General features: G+C 58.3%; 1 protein-coding gene across 8 annotated transcripts in view; it reads left to right on the forward strand.

Annotated features, from left to right (window-relative positions):
* Window positions 1-648: 648 nt before the first annotated feature.
* The window catches only part of SH2B2 (SH2B adaptor protein 2), a 35,357-nt gene continuing 12,396 nt past the window's right edge, over window positions 649-23,609 (forward strand). The window contains exons 1-4 of one of the 8 annotated variants that reach the window (XM_054496510.2): window positions 2,484-2,765; window positions 11,185-11,424; window positions 15,864-16,624; window positions 22,109-22,210. In XM_054496510.2, coding sequence (XP_054352485.1) covers window positions 15,893-16,624; window positions 22,109-22,210 — 834 coding nt within the window. In that variant the 5' untranslated portion in view covers window positions 2,484-2,765; window positions 11,185-11,424; window positions 15,864-15,892. The other 7 variants (XM_054496508.2, XM_054496507.2, XM_054496509.2 and 4 more) reach the window with 7 other exon arrangements.

Raw genomic sequence — 23,609 nt, forward strand, 5'->3', positions numbered from 1 at the left:
GTTGCAGTGAGCCAAGATCGTGCCAGTGCACTCCAGCCTGGGAAACAGAGTGAGACTCCATCTCAAAAAAAAAAAAAAAACCACCTGTCAGGCTGTGGTTGGGTGTATGACGTGTCTTGGTCCACGTCAGTTCCTGGGGAATCTCTGCTTCCCTTTCTGTGCTCCCCTTTCCCATGGGCCCCCACCTGCCAGGGGCTGCAGAGCCCATGCCCATCAATCCCCCTGAGCACCAGCCTCGCATGGGAGCCCCCCTGAGCCACAGGTTCTGGGCCACCTCACCTCCAGCCCAGCCTCGGATGGAGGAGCGCATTCTCTGGGTCTGGAGTGGGTGCATTAACCCATTGTCCAGGCATCCCAAGACTGGCTACAAACCCAGGTCCCCCACTGCAGCCCACCAGGCCAGGGTCTCCTGTGCTACCTCTGTCTCCATTTTAGTTCTGAACAGTCTAAAGCGTGTGTATCCAGGGGCCTTTCTTTGGGGTCCCAGTCCCAGCACCCCTCATCTCCCCTATGAGGACTTCCTCCAAGCCCCTCAAGCCTCCTGCCCTCAGGGACCCATGATGGACCTTTCCTCCCCGACCCTCATTCCTATCCCCAGCGAGGTGACAGCTGCTCTTGGCCAACCACGCCCCCTCCACCCCCACAGCCACTTCCACATCTCCATCAGTTCCTCCTTGTGGGTCCGAGGCGCTCTGCCGCCGGCCCCTCCTCGCTTCCTCCTCCCTGGGGATGGATCCAAGCTATTGTCCTGCCCATGGCTTCCCATCTCAGGACCCTCTCTGGCCACTATCATCCCAGCAGTGGAGTTCAGCCCACTACTCTGAACCAGGTTAGTCCACCGCGGGTCAGGCTCTCCCCTCTCCCGGGAGGGTGGAGACCACAACCAGGCCATTTATGGAGCTTCCCTTTCTCCCACTCTCGGGCACCCCCTCCTCCCCTTTCCCGGCCGCATTCATAGGTGTCCTGGTTCCCAGCCAGGCGTGCAGGCCTGTGTGCAGCTCCGATCGAGGCCTGGCGCACTGCCGAAGCTTTCATTAAAGTGTCTGCTGGCCTGGTCCTGCGGAGGGAACAGAGCGGAGATGTGGGGCAGCGAAGGGGCCTGCCTGGCTTCCGTGCCCCCGTGGAGGGCAGCACGGGGGTTCTGGGCAGCAGGTGAGGGCTCTGTCCCCTCCACCTTCAACTCTGGAAGCCCCACCTTTCCATCCCTAAGAAGGGTTTGATAAAAACCCTTGTCTGTCCAGCCTCCTGGGAAATTAGAGATGGGAAATGGCTCTGGGAAAAGTCAGAGGTCAGTTTGGGCCCAGGAGGGCGACAGATGGAGGCAGCTCCGGCTGGCAAGGAGACCAGGACAGAACTGCCAGAGGTGGGGACAGGGGACAAGGAGGGAGATGAGAGGAGAAGACACCCAGGGATCCCCCCTGCTATCTCTAGGAGCAAGACTACTCTCTTCTCTGAGCGGCCCCTTCCACACCTCTGCCCCCACCGAAGCCCTCCCTCCCCTCTCAGACCCCTTCCAGGCCTGCTGAGCCCCCTGCACCTCTTTCAGGAAGCCTCCCAGAGCCCCCGCGCCGTGCCCTCAGCACCAGGGGTCAGGCTACAAGTGCCCCGCAAAGCCCAGCGGGACTGTTTCCTTAGCCCCACTGGTCTCTGCCCTAACGCAGGCGAGTTCTGGAGCCAGGCAGGGGTGAGCGAGGTGCCAGGGCTGTGGCCCCTCATCGCCCCTCTATGATCTCTGACACCTCTCCGAGTGGCATCAGGCCCCCATCACAGCGAAGGCTGCGTGGTGGGGGCACTGCGCTCAGGGAGGCCGTCCCACCCTGTGGCCCGGGGACGATTTCCCGCACCGGAGGGCTGCAGGGAGGGGGCGTGGAGGCGCCCTCGGGATTTATGAGAACCAGGCGTCGACTTCCTCCGTTGCGACATCCAGGCCTCCTCGAGGCTCCCATTGTCCCCGCTGCGGAGGGTCTGGCCACAGCGGCGGCTCCCGCGAAGCACCCGTCAGCGAGGGGCGCTTCCAGGGCGTCCGCGTCCCATACACCCGCCACGCAGGACATTCCCCCGGCCCCACGCGCCGCGCTCCCGGGGCCACCACCACCACCCTGGGCTCGAGGAGTGGCCTCCGCGAGGAGGAGTGGGAGTCCCGCGCCTGGCCTGGGGCCGGCTCGGCGACATGGGGACCCCCGCCCAGATGGGGCGACTCGGAGCCGGCTCCTAACCCCTCTCTCCGGGCCCCAGGGCCGGGCAGTCTCGGCACCGCAGCTGCGGGGAGCCAGCAAGCACCGGCCACCGGCGCCTCTCGGGCTCGGCGGATGGCCGGGGGCGCGGCGGGGGCGGGGCCTGAGCGGCGCAAGTGGGGGCGGGCGGGGCGGGGATCACAGCGGGGACGGGGGCGGGGCCAGGACGCGCGAGGGGGGGCGGGGCCGGGGCTCGCGGCGGGGGCGGGGCGGGGGCGGGGCGGGGGCGGGGCCGGGGCCGGGAGGCGCGCGCCTTGCGGGCGGGGGGCGCGCCGCGCGGGGCTGGGCTCGGAGCGCGCGGAGCTCGGCTGCCAGAGAGCCGCGCGGGGGACGCGCCAGGACCGCGAGGAGCGCACGAGCCTTCGAGGCGGTGAACGAGGGAGGGAGCAGCCGCCACCGTCGCCAGCTCGCTCCCGGAGGGAGCCCAGTCCGCCGCGGGCCATGAGCCACCGGGCCCGGGGAGCCCGGCCGCGGTCCGGACAGCGCTCAGCCGGCGCCCCAGCCCGCTCGGCCGCAGCTGCGCGCCTGTAGGTATGGCCTCCTTATACCCCGTTCCTCGCTCCCTGGTCCTTCCCCTGGGACTCCTGTCTGTCCCCGGGGACGTGCGCTGTGTGCGCACCGCTGCCCGGAGGAGAGCGGCCGCACGCGCCTCAGTCCGCGCGTGTCGTCTTTGTGTGCGCGGGTGGGAGGGAGGAGGGCGCGCGAGGGAGGGGACGCGCCCCTGGCTGGATCGGCTCCCCGATCCCCATCCCGGGCGGGGCGGGGAGGGGAGCCGCTGGAGGGGCCGAGCCGCCTCTGGAGCAGCTGCGCCCCCGCCCCCTGCTAGGGCCCCGGCCGGGTAGTGGGGCGAGAGCAGCCGGGCCCTTAGAGGAGGGGTCTCTGGTTGGGGGAGGGGGTGCCCAGGTCTCTTCCCTACGCTGGGAGCGCTGGGAGGGTGCGTCAACCTAGAATGAGGGTGAGGGCCACGGGGTGGGATCGGGGAGGACCTCCTCCAGGCCACAGTCTCTGGGCAGGCACGCCCTCCCTTTGGCCCAGGCCCCCCTTTCTCGACCCGCCCAGCCGGGGAGCTCCCCGGAACCCCCGATTGCGGGGAGGATCGTGGAGGGTGCCCAGGAGGCCGGCGCCTTTAAGAAGGGGCGGGTTCGTGCCCTCCATTCAGGCCCTTGGGCCTCGGCCATTGATGAACCTGCGGGCAGCGCGGGCCGGAACCGCGCCAGCCCAGCGGGCTGAGGCCGGGCAGAGGCAGGGACGCATCCTGGGCCCCTGCAGCCCCGAAGTGGGGGCCTTCAGGGAGGGAAGTCTGCAGTGACTGGAGCCTCTCAGGAGCCACGCAAGGCAGACCGGGCAGCCCCAGGCGAGACCCTGAGCACGAATAAGCCAGGATCTACGTGCACTTCGAGCTAGTGCAAGGGAGAGCCTCAGGCTAGGCTGTCAGACCTGGGTGGAGCCCTACCAATGCCCCCGAGCCAACATCACCTACCCTGTAAAATGGGATGGTGCTGCCTGCCTCCTGGCTAAGGGACCGGCAACTCCCGGCAGGAATTGCGTCCCAGAGTCAGGTCCCTGGAGCTCCTCTGGGAGGACTGGGGGCAGGGGGTGTGGTTTCCCCAAGAGGTTTTGACTGCCTCTTGAGCTGAAGCCCCCCTACTCTGTCCCACCTTGAACTCTTCCAACCTCTTCCCTCCTGGCCTCCTCGCTCCACGCAGGAAGAGGTTGGGAGAGTGACCTAGAACTTTTCAGCTCCAGGAACTTTGGGAGAGGTCTGGTGGTGGCGGTGGTGGCACTTCTTTTAGGCTAGTGTGGATCAGGGCATTTTTGGGGGTCTCAGAGACAGTTTCCCGCCAGCTACTTCCTTAGAGGTCTGTCCCAACAACATACAAGAACAGCCCCACCCCGTGGCAGGCCGGCTTCTGATGCTGCTTGGTTGAATGCTTCTGGGTAATCAAGGGTTAATGCGCACGCTTTTCTTTTTACCCTTGTGAAAAATCTGTCTAAAGTGTCTAAACCCCTCTTCCCTACTTAATGTGAGTCTCCTAGGGAGGACTTCTGTACAAATACCCAGGGGTGGCCTTCCCTTGGGGGTCTTGGAAGTGGGATCTCCACCCAAGTGATCCTGGGCCTCCCAGGGCTGAGCTTTTGGTTTCAAACTTACTTGTGCCAAGCTAAGGGCATCAGGGTCGCTGTTCGTGTCATCTTTACAACAACCCTGTGGGTTTAGTGCTATTATTATCCCCACACACTTAGGGAAGGGAGGTGACTGGCCCAAAGTCCCGCAGTCAACAAGCCAGGCCTCCCAACCACTGCTCTCTGACAAGAGGCTGGCACTTCTTGCCCTGCCTACCCAGCCTGGGTTGCAAGGAATTGGGGGTTTAGGGGCTTCAGACCTCCTGGCTGCTGTCTTCCTGGGGCTACGCTCATTCTTACTGTCCAAGTGAGGCCAGGGGACTGGTCAGAGCCCTGGGTCCTGGGGAGGTTTCTCTTCCCCGCTCACCTGGCTGGGTGCTGTTTTATGGCTATGCTGTGTCTAGGGGGATAGCAGGTGTGACCCCTCAACACGAGGTCACAGCCCACACCTGTTTGGGCAGAGCAAAGCAGGGCATCGCTGTGTGGGCGTGCAGCATCTTTTGGTTCCTCTGGGTGAAGCAGGGTTTGGGCCCCATTCTCCACATACTTCCGGGCCATCTGAGGGTAGCGCCCACCTGCGGGGTGGGGAGGACAGCCAGCCAGGAGCTCACGGTCTGGTGGAAGAGACAGGCCACAGCCATGCGGTGTGGTGGAGGGGCAGGGGGCAAGGGTGGAGGTGGGGACAGGATCAAGGGGCGTTCCCGAGGCCTCTGTGGGCTTGGGGGCCTGCCTGCTATTGGGGCAGAACAGGGGAAGTAGGCAGTGCCTGGCTGGGTGCTGAGGCTCTGTGCAGAGGACAGGCAGGAATTGGAGGAAGAGGATGTATTCGAACTTGGATGTGGTGAGTTTGAGGTACCTGGAGATCAGCCAGGCTGGGAGTTGAGCTCAGAGAAAAGCCCATGGAAGCTTTATTAGCACCTGTAGTCCCCAGAGTTCGGGGATGCTCAGATCTTAGGGGTGCCACCAGAGGTCTCAGGAGGCACTGGTATGAGTGTCCTGGAAAAGCCAGAAGGCAGCTGGGTGGGATGAGTTGGTGAGGGGCACTAAGGGGGTATCCTGCAGGTTTAGGGGGCTGGGCCAGGGCCCATGTGAGACTTATGACACTGGGGGAGTGGAAGGGGCTGAGTGTCTCAGGCCAGAGCTGGAGATGGGGGGGAACCTCTGCTGTGCAACCCCAGAAAGGCAGGGTGGGGTGGGAGTAACCAGGGCCGGTGCAGCTGGAACCAGCCCAGCCTGCCCTCCACCTGCAGAGCCCATCCAGGAACTGTCCAGCACTGGGCGCTCCTGAAGGAGGCTGAGTCTGCCTCTTGAGCCCACAGGCCCTGGCTTAGCTTGTTGTCCTGGCCCCCACTCCCTGCTCATCTGACCCCCACTTCCTGCAGAGCCCAGCTGTGGATTCCCCTACCCCCACCCAGCCACTCATAGTGCCCCATCCTCTAAAGGTAATCATTTCCTTTCCTGAAACAGGGATTCAGTCTTCCCACTCTGCCCTTGGAAGCGGAGTTCCCCAGAAACAGGTCTCAGAAAGGGACCAGCCTGGAACTTGGCTCCATACCCCTTTTCTTTTTTTTTAATTTTTTTGAGACAGAGTCTTACTCTGTCGACCAGGCTGGAGTGCAGTGGCGTGCAATCTCAGCTCCCTGCAACCTCCACCTCTGGGGTTCAAGCAATTCTCATGCCTCAGCCTTCTAAGTAGCTGGGGTTACAGGTGTGCACCACCATGCCTGGCTAATTTTTGTATTTTTAGTAGAGATGGGGTTTCAACGTGTTGGCCAGGCTGGTCTCAAACTCCTGACCTCAAGTGATCCACCCACCTTGGCCCCCCAAAGTGCTGGGATTACAGGTGTGAGCCACTGCACCTGGCCTCCCCTTTTGTCCATTCCACGCCAGACCCCTCCCACCTGGCGCCTGACACACAGTGGGAGCTCACCACTTCGTGGTGGCCAGAGCATGGTGGGTGACAGTCACCTCCCTCCCCAGAACCCCATTTCTTCATCTCTACATTGGAGAAACAACTCTTTCTTACAGGGAAGATGTGGGGAGAAGGGTTTTAACAGGGCCATGGCCCACTGAAATGTGGTTTCTAGAACGCTGACCTTGGCCACACTGGAGCCTGGGTTTATGTGTTGGGGCAGTGGGTACCTCTGCAGCCGCCTGCACGAGCAGTTGGAGGAAAAGGGAATGAATAGAGCTGTGATTTTTAAACAAATTGCTTATTTAATCTTCATGACAGCCCCTTGAGGTTGGTACTGCCGTCACCTCCATCTTAACAGATGGGGAAACTGAGGCTGCAGAGTCCGAGGGGTCATTTCACGGGGTAGCAGGGCAGCTGGGATCCAAACCCAGACAGTCTGACTCCAGATCTCAGACTTTTAACACTGTCCCAGTGTGTCAAATGACCAGAGGTGACCATAGGGAGACGCCCAGGCAGTGGGGCTCCCTTTGCTGGGGAACAGCTGTCAAATGCAACTGTGGGAACCCCTGGGACTGAGGGTCTGCAGGCCCCAGTGCGAGCAGGGCTTGTCAAGCTTGGGATGTCTGCAAAAGCCGGGGGGCTCAGCAGAAGGGCTCCCACCCTCCCATGGCGGAGGTAAAGGCTGAGCGTGGCATGAGAGGCCTGGGGTTGTCCTGGGTGCAGGGCTGTTGTAATAGCTGCCTCCAAGCGATGCTGCTCAGGGCGGGCCTTGGACTAGAAAGTTATCTGCACGGAAGAGCAGCTAGAGAAACTAATGCTCAGAACAGCCAAGACCACTTAGTACCTACTCACCCGTACAGAGGCATACAAGTCCCAAGGGCTCTGAATCCACACCTGTCCCCATCGCCTGCCAGAAGGCCCCCCCCCACCCACTCTGCAGCAAAGTCACAGCAAGTTCAAGGGTTAAGTTAAGACCAGAAACCATGCCTACTTTGCCTTCTGCCAGGGTGGTGGAGTGAGCGCAGGTATTCTGGGAGGGGAGAGTTGGGGAATTCCAGCCACATCTGGCAGGAGGCCCTGGTTCAGAGCCTACCTTGTGGGGATGTGGTCTCTGGGGAGGTGAGAAGTAAGATGGGCTTGAAAACCAACACCCACGTATTCAGCAGTGAAGCAGAGACTGTGCTGTGTGCTGTGTTCCTGAATCCACAGGGGAGAGAGAGACTCATACCTAGTCAGCGGGTGGGAGTCACTCCAGGACAGAGGGATGGCCTGCCCAAAGAGCATCTGTGTCCTGCCCAGGGAGGGGTGCAGAGAGGAGGCTGGAGGGGTGGAAGGGACTGCCCCACCAAGGCCAGGAGGGTGCTTGAGGAACAGCAGGATTGAAGGAGCCTCTGTTGTCCAGAGCAAGGCTGAGCGGGCCAGGCCAGTGCTGCTAAGGTCCTGAGGACCCCTAAGGGCAGTGGACATGAGAAGGCATGGCTGGGCAGCTTTTCTGAGGATGGTGGAGGTGAGCAGAGTGAGGCCTTGTCTCTTGTGTCAGGCAAGGAGGTACCCCAAGAAGAGGCTGCACGAGACCAGCCTGGGCAACATAGTGAGACCCCCATCTCTACCAAAATATCAAAAAATTACCCGGGACCAGGTGCGCTGGCTCACATCTATAATCCCAGCACTTTGGGAAGCTGAGGCGGGCGGATCACCTGAGGTCGGAAGTTCGAGACCAGCCTGGCCAAGATGGTGAAACCCTGCCTCTCCTAAAAATACAAAAATTAGCCGGGTTTGGTAGGACGCACCAGTAGTCCCAGCTACTCAGAAGGCTGAGGCAGGAGAATCGCTTGAACGCAGGAGGCGGAAGTTGCAGTGAGCCAAGATCATGCCATTGCACTCCAGCCTCGGCAACAGAGCAAGACTCCGTCTCAAAAAAAAAAAAAAAATTACCTGGCCATGGCATCATGGGCCTGTAGTCCCAGCTACTTGGGAGGCTGAGGCAGGACAATTGCTTGGGCCCAGGAGTTCGAGGCTGCAGTGAGCTATGATTGCACCACTGCACCCCAGCCTGGGCCACAGAGTGAGACTTTGTCTCAAAAAAAAAGGGCCTCAGTTTCCCCATAGTGAATGGTTCATTGGGGGGTAGGTGGCACTGCCCACCCCAGGACGTAGGAGAGGACCCTTAGTTCTGACCGTCTCCTTCATGCACTTGGTTCTCTGCTGCTCTGAGGACGAAGCTAAGTGAGGGTGCAGGAGGAAGGGGGGTCTCTTGGCAGTGGGGCGCAGCCTTTTGAGGTGCTGCATAGCTAGTTTGACCTGTGGGACCACTGACCATCCCTCCTCTTCCCGGTGATCCTGGTCTCCTGTGGCTGGGATGGTGCTGGGGAGGAGGTGGGGGGGCGCCCGCTGGACGTGGGCGGGGCTCCTGCCTCTCCCCGCCCCCAGGGCCACCGCCCACTGTGCCGCGCATCGATTGGTCGCAGGCCCATTAGCTGGGGCGGCGAGTCCGACTCATCAATATTTTAAGGAATGACCCGGCCTTGGGGTCCGGAATTGCTGCGCGGGCGGGGGCTGAAGACCGGCTTTTTTTTTTTTTTTTTTTTTTTTGTCCTCCAATTGTCAGCGCTATTTTTACCGCCGGAAAGCCGCCGCCCCCTCCCCCATGCCGGCTGGACCTACTGTCTAGCCGGGCTGGGGGCTGGGGTCTCTTGTCTGAGTTGCTGGTCGTGGGGTTAGGAGAGGCCGTGGCTTGGAAAGGCGATGAGCAGGGACTCCATTAGACTTCCCCTGCCGTCCTCGCTCCATCCCCCACCACCAAAAACCCCTCTGAAGCCCCCATCCCATCAGAGATGGGAAAAAAAACAAAACAAAACAAAACATTTTTTTCAGGAGGAGAAGCCAGACAGCCCAGCTGAGCCTAGAAAAACCGGAGGTGGAGGGGTGTAATGGATGGGGGGAGGGTGGTCTACCCGCCCAGTGCTCTGAGGAGGGCCAGCACCATAAGGGGCCCTGGGTGGGCTTCCTTTGTCTCCAACGCCAGTCCTCAGAGAAGCAGCCTGTGAGGGGGAGAGGCAACCCCCTACCTGTCCCTAGTCCCAATGGAATGACAGCCCAGTCTTCAATGTCCAAGGCCATCACTTCTGCATCAAAATCAGGAGCCCCTAGAAGCCACACACAGCTCCAGCAGCCCCATTTTACTGATAGGGAAGTGGAGGCACCAAGAGACACAGGGCCCGGCCCAGGACAGAGTCCAGATCTCTCAGAGCCCAGTCCAGCACTGCCTGGCACCAACTCAGCTGGTCTGTTCGGACACCTTGGGACCATAGGAGGAGAGCTGACCACCAAGAGAGTTAAAGACCATAGGGGTCTTGGAGATCAGAGGGGGAGAGCAGTATAGGGAAGTTTTCCTGGGAGAGGAGAAGGTTTTGTTTTGGTTTGGTTTTTTGAGACAGAGTCTCGCTCTGTTGCGCAGGCTGGAGTGCAGTGGTGCAATCTCAGCTCACTGCAGCCTCAACTTTCTGGGTGAAAGTCCTCCTGCCTCAGTCCCCCAAGTATCTGGGACTACAGGTGTGTGCCACCACACCTGCCTAATTTTTGTATTTTTAGTAGAGACGGGGTTTCACCATGTTGCCCAGGCTGCTCTCGAACTCCTGAGCTCAAGTGATCTACCTGCCTCCGCCTCCCAAAGTGCTGGGATTACAGGCGTGAGCCACCACATCCAGCCAGAAGAGAGGGTTTTGCACGGTCTAAAGGGAGGGAAGATGTTGACTAGTCGGAAGAGTAAAGTCCCTAGAGAGGGCTTGAAACACCAACCTTGGCAGCACCGAGGTTGGAGGAGCTCCCGCCCTGTCCATGCCTGCACATGGGTTATAACATTTCAGACACCACCTCCTGTGCCATCTTGCCACTGAGTGGTCAGAAACTGAGAAGAACGGGCTCAGAGGTTGAGAGTGTGGTCAGTGTCACTCACTCAGGGAGCACCCGCGGGGTCACATCTTGAGCCCAGGTCAGCCAAGCTCCCTACATGGGGTCTCCTCCCCAGTTCTGGTCCCAAAGGTGAGTGGGGACAGTGCACTCCTGCCTCTGCCACAGCCAGGCCCCCTTCTCTGTGTCTTGCAGCCTCCCCTCTACAGAGAACCATGTCCGGGCCTCCCTCTCTCCATCTGTAGCCAGGTGGAGGCCTCCCTGCTGGCACTGCTGTTTGGAGACTTATACCTCTAGCTGCTCAACCTGCTTCCTCTGTGCACCCGGGGCTGGACCTACTGAGGGCTTCTGAGCCTGGCATCAGGCCCACAGGCTCCTGGGTGGCCTGCAGGGTTAGGTAGGGGAGGTCAGGGCAGTCCCAACCTCCCAGTGCCTCCCAGGCCAGTCCCTGCCTAGGACCTGGCCACACCTGCCATGTCCTTGGAAGATTCCTCTCTAAGTTCCACTCCTACTCCAGTGAGGGTTACCTGAGACCCACCTGCGACAGCCTCCCCCAGGGCCCTGTCCCCCATCTCTGTGCCTTCTCCCTACCAAGGGTTCCTCCAGCCAGGAGGAAGAGCTGGAGGCGACAGGGATTGATGTCTGAGGACTCGGCACTGGGGCTGACTTCCTGCCTGCCGCTGCCTGCCCCATGTGGGGGCATAATCATCTCACTCAGGGACCCCACATCTACCCTTCCCAGGCTGCCAAGTCACTGGCTCTGAGCCCCGTGGGGGTCGTAATGGTATAGGGAGAGAGGTGGCCACCGTCAGGAGCACTAGGCTACCAGATAAATGGATGGGCTTGGAGCTCAGGGACAGGGTTTCATGGGTTCAGCTGCGGCCCCACCCCCACCCCAGGAAATGCCACCCCTGCAGGTCATGGCCTGGGCCTGGGCTCGTGACCTTCCCTGGAGGCCGTGGTGGTGGTGGTGACAGGTGTGTTCCCGTCTCCACCCCTCAGGGAAGAAGCAAGTTCCAGGAGCCTGGACTTTTGCCCTGTGCACTCTCTGTGTCAGATGGGGAGACAGCCATGAGGACAGACACTTGAAGTACCCTATAACTGGCACCATGCAAGAGAGACAGGCAGGAGGAGACTGTGGGAGCTCAGAGGAGACACTTGTACTGGCCTGGATCAGGGAGAAAGGAGGGGTGTCAGGGAAGGCTTCCTGGAAGAAGTGGCTTCTGGATTAATTATTGAAGGGTGAGTAGGAGTTAGGGGAAGAAAGGAGGAAGCACGGGGCAGGGAAAAGGTCAGGCATGAGCAAAACTCGTGGGTTCCTCAATCCCCATCCTCCCCCCACCTTCCTGAACTCTAACCACCACCACCACTACCCAACCGCCAATGTCCTGATAAGTCCTGCCCCCAACTCATTGTTCAGGCCCCCAGCACCCTCTTTATGTTCTTTGCACTCAGGAAGCCCAACGCAATAACCACCTCTTGAAAGAAACCTTCCAAACTCCCTGCTCCCCTCCCCCAGTACCAAGGCAGGAGTCTCCTAGGAGACCGCTGGTTTGGAAACCTGTCCTTGAAGCTAAGCAGGCTCAACCGGGAGCCCTGTTCTGTCCCTGGGGCTGTCCCTTGGTTATTGACTGCAGATTGATCGCGAGGTTGCCCCAAGGAGAGAGGGAATTCCCACGGTGCCCTATGGCCCAGAGGCCTCGCAGATGATCTCACAGAAATGGGGCAGCTATTTTTACCTGGCATTTAATTACATGGTTTGGATCCCAGAGGAGAGATGAGATGGTGATCCCAGGAGCTGCGAGGGAGGGGCATTCCGGAAACTGTGGGGATCCTGGGAGGACAGGCGAGGGCATGATCCTCTAACTCAGTTCCTTGGAAGGATGGTCGCTTTTCCCCCAACACTAGGCTGGCTCCTTAGACAGGGACTCCCCAGGCACTACATCACTGCACTTTATCACTATTGGTAATTTTCCCCCTGGCTTGGATGGGGGCTGTAAGCACACAGCAGGTTGGACCTGTGTCCCCAGGGGCAATGACAAGGCCCCCAGGTCTGATGGGCTGGGCCCAAGCCACACAGTTTAGCCATCCAGAGCTGTGAAGGACAGAGGGGCCTGGGAATAAGAGGATGAAGCTGGGGTGAGGAGACAGCTGGGATTCCTGGATTGGGGATTCAAAATCGGATTTGAATGGGAATTCTGGGGGAAGCCAGATTCCAGAACGTGGGAATGTAAAAGTAGAAGCGTGCAGGCCATTGTGATGGAAAGAAGCAAGGTCTTCAATGTCAGTACAAAAACTTGGTCCCTTTAGCCAGGCATGGTAGCTCTTGCCCGTAGTCTGAGCTACTCGGAAGGCTGAGGCGGGAGGATCGCTTGAGCCCAGGAGTTGGAGGCTGCAGTGAACTATGACCTCGCCACTGCACTCCAGCCTGGGAGACACTGCAAGACTCTGTCTCAAAAAAAAAAAAAAAACAAAACCTTGGTTCTTATCCACAGCTTTGCTTTCCAAGGCTTCAGATACCCGTGGTCAACAGAGGTCTGAAAATATTAAATAGAAAATCCCAGAAGTAAACATACAAATAAAAATGTAAATTGCAGGCCATTCTGAGTAGCAGGATGAAGTCCCAAACCGTCCCGCTGTTCTGCCTGGGATGTGAATTATCCCTTTGTCCGGCATATACGCACTCTAGATATGACCCGCTCGCCACTTAGGAGCTGTCTGGGTTATTAGATCCAAAAAAACATAGTGGACCAGGTGCAAGTGGCTCATGCCTGTAATTTCAGCACTTTGGGAGGCCAAGGCCAGAGGATTGCTTGAACCCAGGAGTTCAAGACCAGCCTCATCAATAGAGTGAGATCCCGTCTCACACACACACACACACACACACAAATACAGTGTACAGAGGTTCAGTATTAGCCAGTCTCAAGCATCTGCTAGGGTTCTTGGGACATATACCCCTTGAACAAGAGGGAACTACTATATTTGATCCACACTAGGAGGAGACCCCTCAAGTCCTGGAGTCACTGCAGACCTGGGTGAGAACCCTGGACCTGTCTGGTCACTAACAAGCTGTTTGTCCTCAGGCCCCATGTGAGGGCTTAGGCGGTGACAGCTGTGACATGCCTGGTGTGCCGAACTCATTCATTTGTTCCTTCAGTCAGTGTTTCCCAAGCGCCTGCCATATGCCCAGCACTGAAGACACAGCCATTTCTAGGACTGGCAAAATCCCTGCCTTATGAAACTGGCATTCTCGGGGGAAGGGGGTGGAGGGGGACACACAACCAAGCAACTAAATATATGATCTGTCAGCCGGCAATAAGGATAATGGTGAAAATAGGCAGAGTGCATGGAACGCATCAGAGGGAGTATTGTCATCAGAGGGATTTGTCATTCTCAAGAGTGGTCAGGGAAGGCTATCCGCCAAGCCATTGGTTGAGCAGAAACCCGAAGAAGGTGAGGGAATGTGGAGGAAAGAGCATTCCAGGCATGTGCAAAGGTCCTGAGGTAGAAATTTGGCTGCTATGCTTCTGGGAGGGCAAGGAGGCAGGTGCAGCCAGGGAAGAGTAGCAGGAGGTATATCCAGAGGGGTAAACAGAAGCAGATCATGTCAGACCCTAAGGGCTGTGGATAGGGTTTCGGCTTTTACTCTGACTGTAATAGGAACCACTGCAGGATTTTGTGCAGAGGAGGGACGTGATCTCTCTTGTGTTTTGGTTTTGGGTTTTTGTTTTTGTTTTGTTTTGTTTTGTTTTTGAGTCAGAGTCTCTATCACCAAGCTGAAGTGCAGTGTCACGATCATAGCTCACTGCAGCCTCCAAATCCTGGGCTCAAGCGATTCTGCCACCTCAGTCTCCTTAGTATCTAGGACTGTAGGCATGCCACCACATCCAGATTGGTTTTTGTTGTTGTTGTTTTTGAGACAGAGTCTTGCTCTGTTGCCCAAGCTGAAGTACAGTGGTGCCATCACAGCTCACTGTAGCCTCAACCTCCCAGGCTAAGGTAATCCTCCTGAGTAGCTAGGACTATAGGCATGTCACCACATTCAGATCAACTTTTTTTGTTTATTTTTTGGGACAGGTTCTCGCTCTGTCCCCAGGCTGGAGTACCGTGGCCCCATCACAACTCACTGTAGCCTCAACCTTCCAGGCTCAGGTGATCCTCCTGAGCAGCTGAAACTACAGGTGTGCGCCACCTTGCCCAGCTAATTTTATGTATTTTTTGTAAAGACAGGGTTTTGCCATGTTGCCCAGGCTAGTCTTGAGCTCCTGAGCTCAAGCAGTCCGCTCACCTCGGCCTCCCAAAGTGCTGGAATTACAAGCCAATGTGTAAGCCAATGTGCCCGGCCAAGACAATTTTTTCGTTATTACTTTTTCTTTTTTTCTTCTCTTTTTTTTTTTTTTTTTTTTTTTTTTTTGAGATGGAGTCTGGAGTCTCGCTCTGTCGCCCAGGCTGCAGTGCAATGGCGCGATCTCGGCTCACTGCAAGCTCCACCTCCCAGGTTCACGCCATTCTCCTGCTTCAGCCTGTGCCTGCCACCACGCCCAGCTAATTTTCTGTATTTTTAGTAGAGATGGGGTTTCACTGTGTTAGCCAGGATGGTCTCGATCTCCTGACTTCGTGATGCGCCCGCCTCGGCCTCACAAAGTGCTGGGATTACAGGCATGTGCCACCACACGTGGCAGTCTTGAGTTTTGGAAATGACTGGGCTCCTGGGAGGAGAACAGACTTCAGAAGAAGTGCGATCAGGATCCCGGGGACCATAAAGCAGCTGCTGGAGTGCTGCATGTGGGAAAAATAGTTATGTGAATCCCAGGACGGCAGCCTGGACCTGGAGGAAGGAGCTGAGTCCTCGGTATATTTCAAAGGTCCAGCCAGCAGGATTCCATGTGACTTCTTCCTTTGTACCCGGCTTTGGGGAACATCAGAAGAGGTCACTGAGGAAGTGAGGTCACCAGAGACGCATGGGGACCCCACTTGAAAGCATCCGTCATCCCAGCCTCTTCTGCCAGCCCCAGGAATGACCCTGAGGTTCCCTGAGACTACTGTTTGGGGAGAGAATGAATGCAGGGCTGGCCCTTCTGCAGACACCACCTCCTGCCTCCCCAGTTGTCTTTCTCTTTCTTTTTGCAGTCTCCCTCTGTCGCCCAGGCGGGAGTGCAGTGGCGCAATCTCGGCTCACTGCAACTTTTTCCTCCTGCGTTCAAGTGATTTTCCTGCCTTAGCCTCCGGAGTGGCTAGGACTACAGGCGTGTGCCACCACGCCTGGCTAATTTTTGTATTTTTACTGCAACCTCCGCCTCTTGGGCTCAGGCAGTTCTCCTGCCTCAGCCTTTTGATGGCTAGGGTTACAGCGTGCACCACCACACCCGGCTAACCGGCTAATTTTTGTATTTTTAGTAGAGACGGGGTTTCACCATGTTGGCCAGGCTGATCTCGAACTCCCAACCTCAGGTGATCCACCCACCTCGGCTTCCCAAAGTGCTGGGATTACAGGCGTGGGCCACAGCGCCCGACCCCAGTTGTCTTTCTCTTTACACACATCCATGCTGCTTGGAATGGCTGCCTGCTGTAGTCCCACAACACACACAGCCCCAGAGAGTCCTAGGGGAGCTGGAAGGAGGGGACAGGTGGGCGCACTGATCACAGGCCTGAAAGCCACTGCGCGCTCTTCTCGCCCGCAGCCGCAGGTGGCTGCGATGGGACGGAAGCCATGAATGGTGCCGGCCCTGGCCCCGCCGCAGCCGCCCCGGTCCCGGTCCCGGTCCCGGACTGGCGGCAGTTCTGCGAGCTGCATGCGCAGGCGGCCGCCGTGGACTTTGCGCACAAGTTCTGCCGTTTCCTGCGGGACAACCCAGCTTATGACACGCCCGACGCCGGAGCCTCCTTCTCCCGCCACTTCGCCGCCAACTTCCTGGACGTCTTCGGCGAGGAGGTGCGCCGCGTGCTGGTGGCTGGGCCGACTCGGGGCGCGGCCGTGCGCGCGGAGGACATGGAGCCGGAGCCCGCGGACACCTCTGCACTCAAGGCGGCGCCCTACGGCCACTCGCGGAGCTCGGAGGACGTGTCCACGCACGCGGCCACCAAGGCCCGCGTTCGCAAGGGCTTCTCGCTGCGCAACATGAGCCTGTGCGTGGTGGACGGCGTGCGCGACATGTGGCACCGGCGCGCCTCGCCCGAGCCCGACGCGGGAGCTGCCCCGCGCACCGCCGAGCCCTCCGCCGAGCCCCGCGACAAGTGGACGCGGCGCCTGAGGCTGTCGCGGACGCTGGCTGCCAAGGTGGAGCTGGTGGACATTCAGCGCGAGGGGGCGCTGCGCTTCATGGTGGCCGACGACGCGGCTGCGGGCTCCGGGGGCTCGGCTCAGTGGCAGAAGTGCCGCCTGCTTCTGCGCAGGGCCGTGGCCGAGGAACGCTTCCGCCTGGAGTTCTTCGTGCCGCCCAAGGTGAGTTACCCCATAATCCCACTTCCTGGGGGGACCAGAGGAGGCGCCTGGGCAGCAGCTGAGGGTGCCAGGGACTGCCTTTGGGGACCGTGTGGTCTAATCTGGTTGACAGGGTGAAGTATTTGGTGCCAGGACCCTGGGAGGTGGGCCCGTCATGCCTCTTGGACAAGTCACGCCTTCAACCCCGGTTCTTCCTTTGCCAGGAAGGGTCCTCTGGCTACACCAAAGGGTTCTGGGGCACTGGTCTTTTCTTTCTTCTTTGTGTGTGTGTGTGTGTGTGTGTGTGTGTGTGTGTGTGTGGTTCTGGGGCACTGGTCTTTTCTTTCTTCTGTGTGTGTGTGTGTGTGTGTGTGTGTGTGTGTGTGTGTGTGTGTCGCTCTGTCGCCCAGGCTGGAGTGCAGTGGCATGATCTCGGCTCACTGCAACCTCTGCCTCCTGCGCTGAAGGGATTCTCCTGCCTCAGCCTCCCGAGTAGCCGGGATTTACAGGCACCCACCACGATGCCCGGCTAATTTTTGTATTTTAAGTAGAGACGGGGTTTTGCCATGTTGGCCAGGCTGGTCTTGAACTCCTTACCTCAAGTGATCTGCTTGCCTCAGCCTCCCAGTGTTGGGATTACAGGCGTGAGCCACCATGTCCAGCCTTTCTTTCCTTTTTATTTTGAGACAGGGGCTGTCACCCAGCCTGGAATGCAGTGGTACAATCATGGCTCACTGCAGCCTCCACCTCCCAGGCTCAAGCAGTCCTCTCTTAGCATCCCAAGTAGCTGGGACCACACACACCGCCACTCCCAGCTAATGTTTTTTATTTTTCGTAAAGACGGGATCTGACTATGTTGCTCAACTGGTCTGGAACTCCTGAGCTCAAGAGATCTCCCCCCACCTTGGCCTCCCAAAGTGCTGGGATTACAAGCATGAGCCACTGTGCCCAACCCAGGGCACCACCGTTCTTAATGTTGTTCAAGAGCCCGGCTACCTGCCCTCCTCTCCTGCACCCCAAGGGTGCCTGGCACCTCCCAGAGCTGAGGCCTGCAGGGATGAGGGCAGGAGTGACAGCACATTCGCAGAGGGCTCCCTGGGAGGTCTGTGTCTGACTCCATGGGGCTCTGCTCTTCCCCAGCTCAGCTGCCAGGCTCCAGCCCAGCCCCTGCCCAGGGGGTCCTTTTCTGGCCAGGGGGATGCCAGGCTTCTTTCTGGCTGTCACCAACATTGTTGCTCACTGGCGTGCACTGACCCTTCCCCTCTTAGGGGCTGGCCATCAGGTCCCTGGCAGTAGTGTCATGTCTTCTCCAAGGTGGCCCCCCTGCTTTGGAAAGTGGGAATAGCTGTAACAATAGTGCACACACTCTGAGAGCCCACAGGTGTCCAGACCCCAGCGTGGTGGGCATCTGCACAGACACACTGTCATCCTCTGGGTACCCCACCCCAGCAAGGTGAGCACATGGTCCTCAGATTACAGAAGAGAGCGCAGATGGATGCTCAGAGAGGGAGTGTGGCCTGCCCAACGTCACCCAGCTGGCAGGTGCCAGAGCTGGACTAACATGCCAGGGCATGGTGGCGCGCACCTGTAGTCCAAGCTGCTTGGGAGGCTGAGGCAGGAGAATCGCTTGAACCCAAGAGGCAGAAGTTGCAGTGAGCTAAGACCGCGCCACTGCCCTCCAGGCTAGGCGACAGAGTGAGACCCTATCTCAAAAAACCAAACCAAACCAAAACAAAAAACTGGGGGCCGAGTATGGTGGCTCACGCCTGTAATCCCAGCACTTTGGGAGGCCGAGGCAGGCGGATCACCTGAGGTCAGGGGTTTGTGACCAGCCTGACCAACATGGAGAAACGCTGTCTCTGCTAAAAATACAGGATTACGTGCCTGTAATCCCAGCTACTTGGGAGGCTGAGGCAGGAGAATCACTTGAACCCGGGAGGCAGAGGTTGTGGTAAGCCGAGATCACGCCGTTGCACTCCAGCCTGGGCAACAAGAGCGAAACTCTATCTCAAAAAAAAAATAAAAATAAAAATAAAAACTGGTCTAGTGATACCTGCCACCCTGGTGGTCCCAAGAATGAAGGGACATGGGAGTGGAGGTCCTTGGGCACTGGGAGGTTTGGGCAGGGGGAGGTTTTGCTGGTACAGTAGCCGACAGCACCCCCAGGGACCACTGGGGGCCCCACACCCGCCTCCCGCATCAGGGCCCACTCTGTCCCTGGGTGCTCTCTGAGTCACCCACCGCTTCTTGGCTCTCTCTCCATCTCTCAGTCTGCTGGGGTGCAGGGGTGTGGGCTCCCCAAGGCTCCGTGCCCATGAGCCACATGGACCCTGGAAAAGTGACTTCCCAGGGACACAGCTACTCTCTGAAGAGCTTTTTCCCCAGGTCCCAGCACCCCTACACTTCCCTAGGCCTTTTTTCCTGCCCAGGCCCTTGCCTTTAATTCCCTGGGAGAAATCCTAGACCCCTAAGCCCGACTCCACTCCTTGTCAGAAAGGGAGACCGAGGCCCAGTGACGGGTGGGGTGGGGCTTACCCGGGTCACCCAGAGGGCAGGGACAGAGGCCCAGGGCTCCAGGGCTCCAGCGCCTTGGGCCTGAGTGACAGTCACAGCTGCCCTTCTGTAAATAGCAGTGTCTGCTGCCCTCGGGGGAGGGGAGGGAGCAGCTGGTGCCCGACCCCCACCCCCCGCACCGCTTAGTCCCAGCAGAGCCCACTGATTTTGCTGCTGGCAGAGGGCAGTGTTCCTGCAGGGTCACTGGGCCCTTCCCCTCCTTTGTGTCATGCAAAGGTGGGGGCATTTGTGGGTATTCAGGAGTCATTCCCATGGGAGGGCAGCTCCTACCATGCTAAGAACTTGGTTGAGTTTCCCAAATGTGTCTGGTCCCAGGAGACAGGCTCCCAGGGTGAGTGAGCCCCCTGGGAAGCCCCGAATGATACCCCCACTGCCTCTGCACCCACCCACGGTCCAGATCTCTTGCCTCCGAGAGGCCTAGATGCACCCTTAGAACAGTCAGGAGCTCGGGGCCTGCAGGCTCAGAAGCCATTGCCTGGCACCTTAGATTTCTCTCTCACACAACCTTTGAGGAGCCAGCCCTGGTGAGTCGGGTCTCTGGCTTCCTGCCTCCTCACCCCAGCAGGAAGAGCCTCCTGAACCCCAGGTCCCCTTATTGCCCTATGCCAGGCCAAGCCCTGGGGACGCAAGGAAGAATGAGGCCGGCCCCCTGCCATTAGGGATACCACTGGGAAACCTGGTATTTTCAGGATGCTTGCAAATCTTACTGGGGTGAGCCCCAGAGGAAAAGTTTGGGCTACGTAAGTGTTCACCAGGTGGCCAGGACCCTGGAACGGGCACTTTTGGAGGTTCAAGCTCTGTGGGCAAAGGCCTGGAGTTGTAAAAGAAGTTGACCATTCAGGCACGTAGGCACAGTGAGTTGTGGCTGGAGTGGGTGGGAGGAAGCCGGACCAGGACGGATGGACCTCAGATTCCAAGCTGGGGAACTATAGCATCTCTGGCCAGCAGGATACCTGCTGAAGCTTCCAGTCCAGGCCTCCACTGCAGGCCTCTGTCTGCTCTGTCCCTGGCCCCGCTGGCCAGCATGATGGCCGCACACCAGGGTCAGCCAGGCCCGGTTCATGCTCCAAGCCTAGCCCTGCACCCGCTGGACAGGGGCCAGTTCTTCCTGGAATTCTCATCTGCCTGCCCATCAAATGTGTGGCCTTTCCTTTTCCTCCTAAGAAAGTTCCTGTCCTGGAGACAGCCCTGCTGGGAATCTCACTCAGGCCAGCCCCAAAGGGGCCTCAGGCTCACGGCAGGGAGCTTTGAGGCAGAGTGAGTGGGGCCAGGCACAGAGTGGCGGTCCCACAGAGCCCTGCCAGCTCACCTTGAATCAACCCTGCCCGCAGCGTTGTTGGGAACACTGGTCCCTTTTACTCACTCCAGGAAACGGTGAGCCCCGTTCTGAGTCGGGGGCTCCAGGCCCTGCTCTGGAAGGTCGGGTCTGTAGCAGGAGACCAGCATTTTTTCTTTAAGCAACCAGGTTTTAAGACCATCATTTTTTATTTTTTTATTTTATTTTATTTTATATTTTGAGACAGGGTGTCACTCTGTCGCCCAGGCTGGAGTGCAGTGGTGCAATCTCAGCTTACTGCAACCTCCGCCTCCCAGGTTCAAGTGATTCTCGTGCCTCAGCCTCCCAAGTAGCTGAGATTACAGGCACGCACCACCACGCCTGGCTAATTTTTGTATTTCTAGTAGAGATGGAGTTTCATCATGTTGCCCAGGCTGGCCTGGAATTCCTGACCTCACCTCAAGTCATCCTCCTTGGCCTCCCAAAGTGCTGAAATTACAGGTGTGAGCCACCACACCCAGCCAAGACCAGCATTTTTTAAAACGTGAACTAGAATAGAATAGAAAATATCACACTCTATCCCACACAGGAAGGGTAACTATGTCTGGTGAGATGTTTGTTTCAGAGATATTTTTACCTGCGTATGTGTGTATTGGGCCCCAGTGTTAAATGTATTTCTCACAATGGGTCAAGGTCAAAAATAAGAAAACCACAGATCTCGTGGGTACGTTGGGCAGAGGGCAGCCCAGGTGGGGTTCTCTCCTCAGGGCTTGGAGGTAGGAGGCTCAGATGTCAATTCTGGTTACGTTCTGGACTTGCAAGGTGACTATAGGAGGAGGTCCCTTTTTTTTTTAAGGCATCGTCTCACTGTCACCCAGTTGGGAGTATAGTGGTGCCATCATAGCTCATTGCAGCCTCGACCTCCCCTGATCAAGCGATCCTTCCACCTCAGCCTCCCAAGTAGCTGGGACTACAGGCACGCATGCCACCACACTTGGCTAAGTTTTTTGGTCTCTTTTTGTTTTGTTTTGTTTTTCTGTGAAACGGAGTTTCATTCTTGTTGCCCAGGCTGGAGTGCAATGGCGCAATCTCGGCTCACTGCAACCTCCGCCTCCTGGGTTCAAGCGATTCTCCTGCCTCAGCCTCCCAGATAGCTGGGACTACAGGCATGCACCACCACGCCCAGCTAATTTTGTATATTTTTTAGTAGAGATAGGGTTTCTCCATGTTGGTCAGGCTGGTCTCAAACTCCTGACTTCAGGTGATCCGCCCGCCTCGGCCTCCCAAAGTGCTGGGATTACAGGCGTGAGCCACCGCACCCAGCCCGTTTTTGGTCTTGAGTAAAGATAAGGTCTTGCTATGTTGTCCAGGCTGTCCTTGAACTACTGGACTCGGGCCATCCTCCTGCCTCAGCCTCCCAAAGTGCTAGGATTACAGGCATGAGCCACCATGCCTAGCCAGGAAAAATTTCTTTCTTGTTTCAGAGAAATGCCTTCCTCACCTTCCCCATCTGTGAAATGGGGATTGGGACTCCTCTGTACCAGGGTGGCTGTGGCAGTCTATTTGAGGGCCACTCTAACGCCTGGCAGCAGGGAGGGGATGGAGAGGGTGTCGGAAAGTGCTGGGCCACTCACTGTCCTTCTTCTGACCCCCAGGCCTCCAGGCCCAAGGTCAGCATCCCACTGTCAGCCATCATTGAGGTCCGCACCACCATGCCCCTGGAAATGCCAGAGAAGGATAACACATTCGTGCTCAAGGTGAGGCCTCACCCCTAACCCCAGAGATCCTCCGGCTGCCCCAGGCCACCTCCCCTTTAGGTGCTCCAGCTCCGTAGGGGAGCGAGGGGAAGGAGCCTAAGGTGGAATGGTAGTGGGAAGGAGCCCTGGTGTGGGGGGCGTCCCCAGACCCTATGACAGATGCCTAGCACATAGCTAAGACTTGAGTCTGGGCTCCACAGCCAAGTGCCTCGGGCGTCGCCCAACATCTGGGCCCCTTGCTCCCATTTACCACTGGGCCTGGGCGAAGCTCATCAGTTTCACTTCCTGCCCTCCCATCCCCCACTGGAGCCAGCACATACCCACCCGGCTGGTGGCCAGCCGGCAGCAGTTATGCAAATGTTCCCGTCCCAGGGCACTGGAGTGTGGGAACTGGGCGGTCTCCCACAGAGGGCACAAAGGCATCAAGGGTGGGCGGGGAGGCACCCCGGCGGGTCTAGGGGCAGCCCAGCCTTTTCCCAGGCCCCACACCGCTGCCAGGGTGGCCTGCAGGGGTTTCTGAGGACACGGCTCCAGGCTGCCAGAGCTGTGGTCCCTGGGCCTCCACAAAGGATCAGAGGGTGTTGGTGAAGCAATGTCCCCGGGGAGGCCTGGTCCCACCCACTCATCCTGCATGAAGCCCCCACCCTCTTCTCCCAGCTTCTGGTTGTGTTTGTGTTTCTGCCTGTTCTCATCTGTTTAGTCACGGACTCACTTATTCATTTAGTGAGTGTTTACCAACCCCGGACCCTGAGTCATGCCAGGCTGGGGGCTGGGGACACAGCCCCTGCCCACCTGGTACCCTCTAAACTGCTGATCATGCATGACAGCCTTGAGGCAGAGGGGCTCACCTGCCTCAGTTTCCCCATCTGTTCAGAGAGGGATTAAAGGCAGTCTCCGAGAACCCTCCCAGCTCTGTCATCCTGGGAGCCCAACAACTACATTTTTTTGGTTTTTTGTTTGTTTGTTTGTTTGGAGATGGGTCCCACTCTGTCACCCGGGTTGGAGTGCAGTGGCATGATCTCAGCTCACTACAACCTCCTCCTCCTGGGCTCAGGCGATCCTTCCATCTCAGCCTCTTGAGTAGCTGGGACCAAAGGCACACGCCACCATGCTTGCCTAATTTCTGTATTTTTGGTAGAGATGGCGTTTCACCATGTTACCCAGGCTGGTCTCGAACTCCTGAGCTCAGGAGATCTGCCCGCCTCAGCCTCTCAAAGTGCTGGGATTACAGGCGTGAGCCACCACACCCGGCCCAACAACTGCATTTTGACAGAGGCAGCATGGGACCTGGGTGTCCCAGAGAACCGGGTTCAGGCCCTGGCCCTGCCACTGGCTGCTGTGTGACTTTGAGCAAGTTCCTTGGCCTCCCTGAACCTTGGTCTTCTCATCTATAAAATGG

The sequence above is a fragment of the Pongo pygmaeus genome, chromosome 6 (assembly GCF_028885625.2).
Source record: "Pongo pygmaeus isolate AG05252 chromosome 6, NHGRI_mPonPyg2-v2.0_pri, whole genome shotgun sequence".
NCBI classification, from domain to species: domain Eukaryota; kingdom Metazoa; phylum Chordata; class Mammalia; order Primates; family Hominidae; genus Pongo; species Pongo pygmaeus.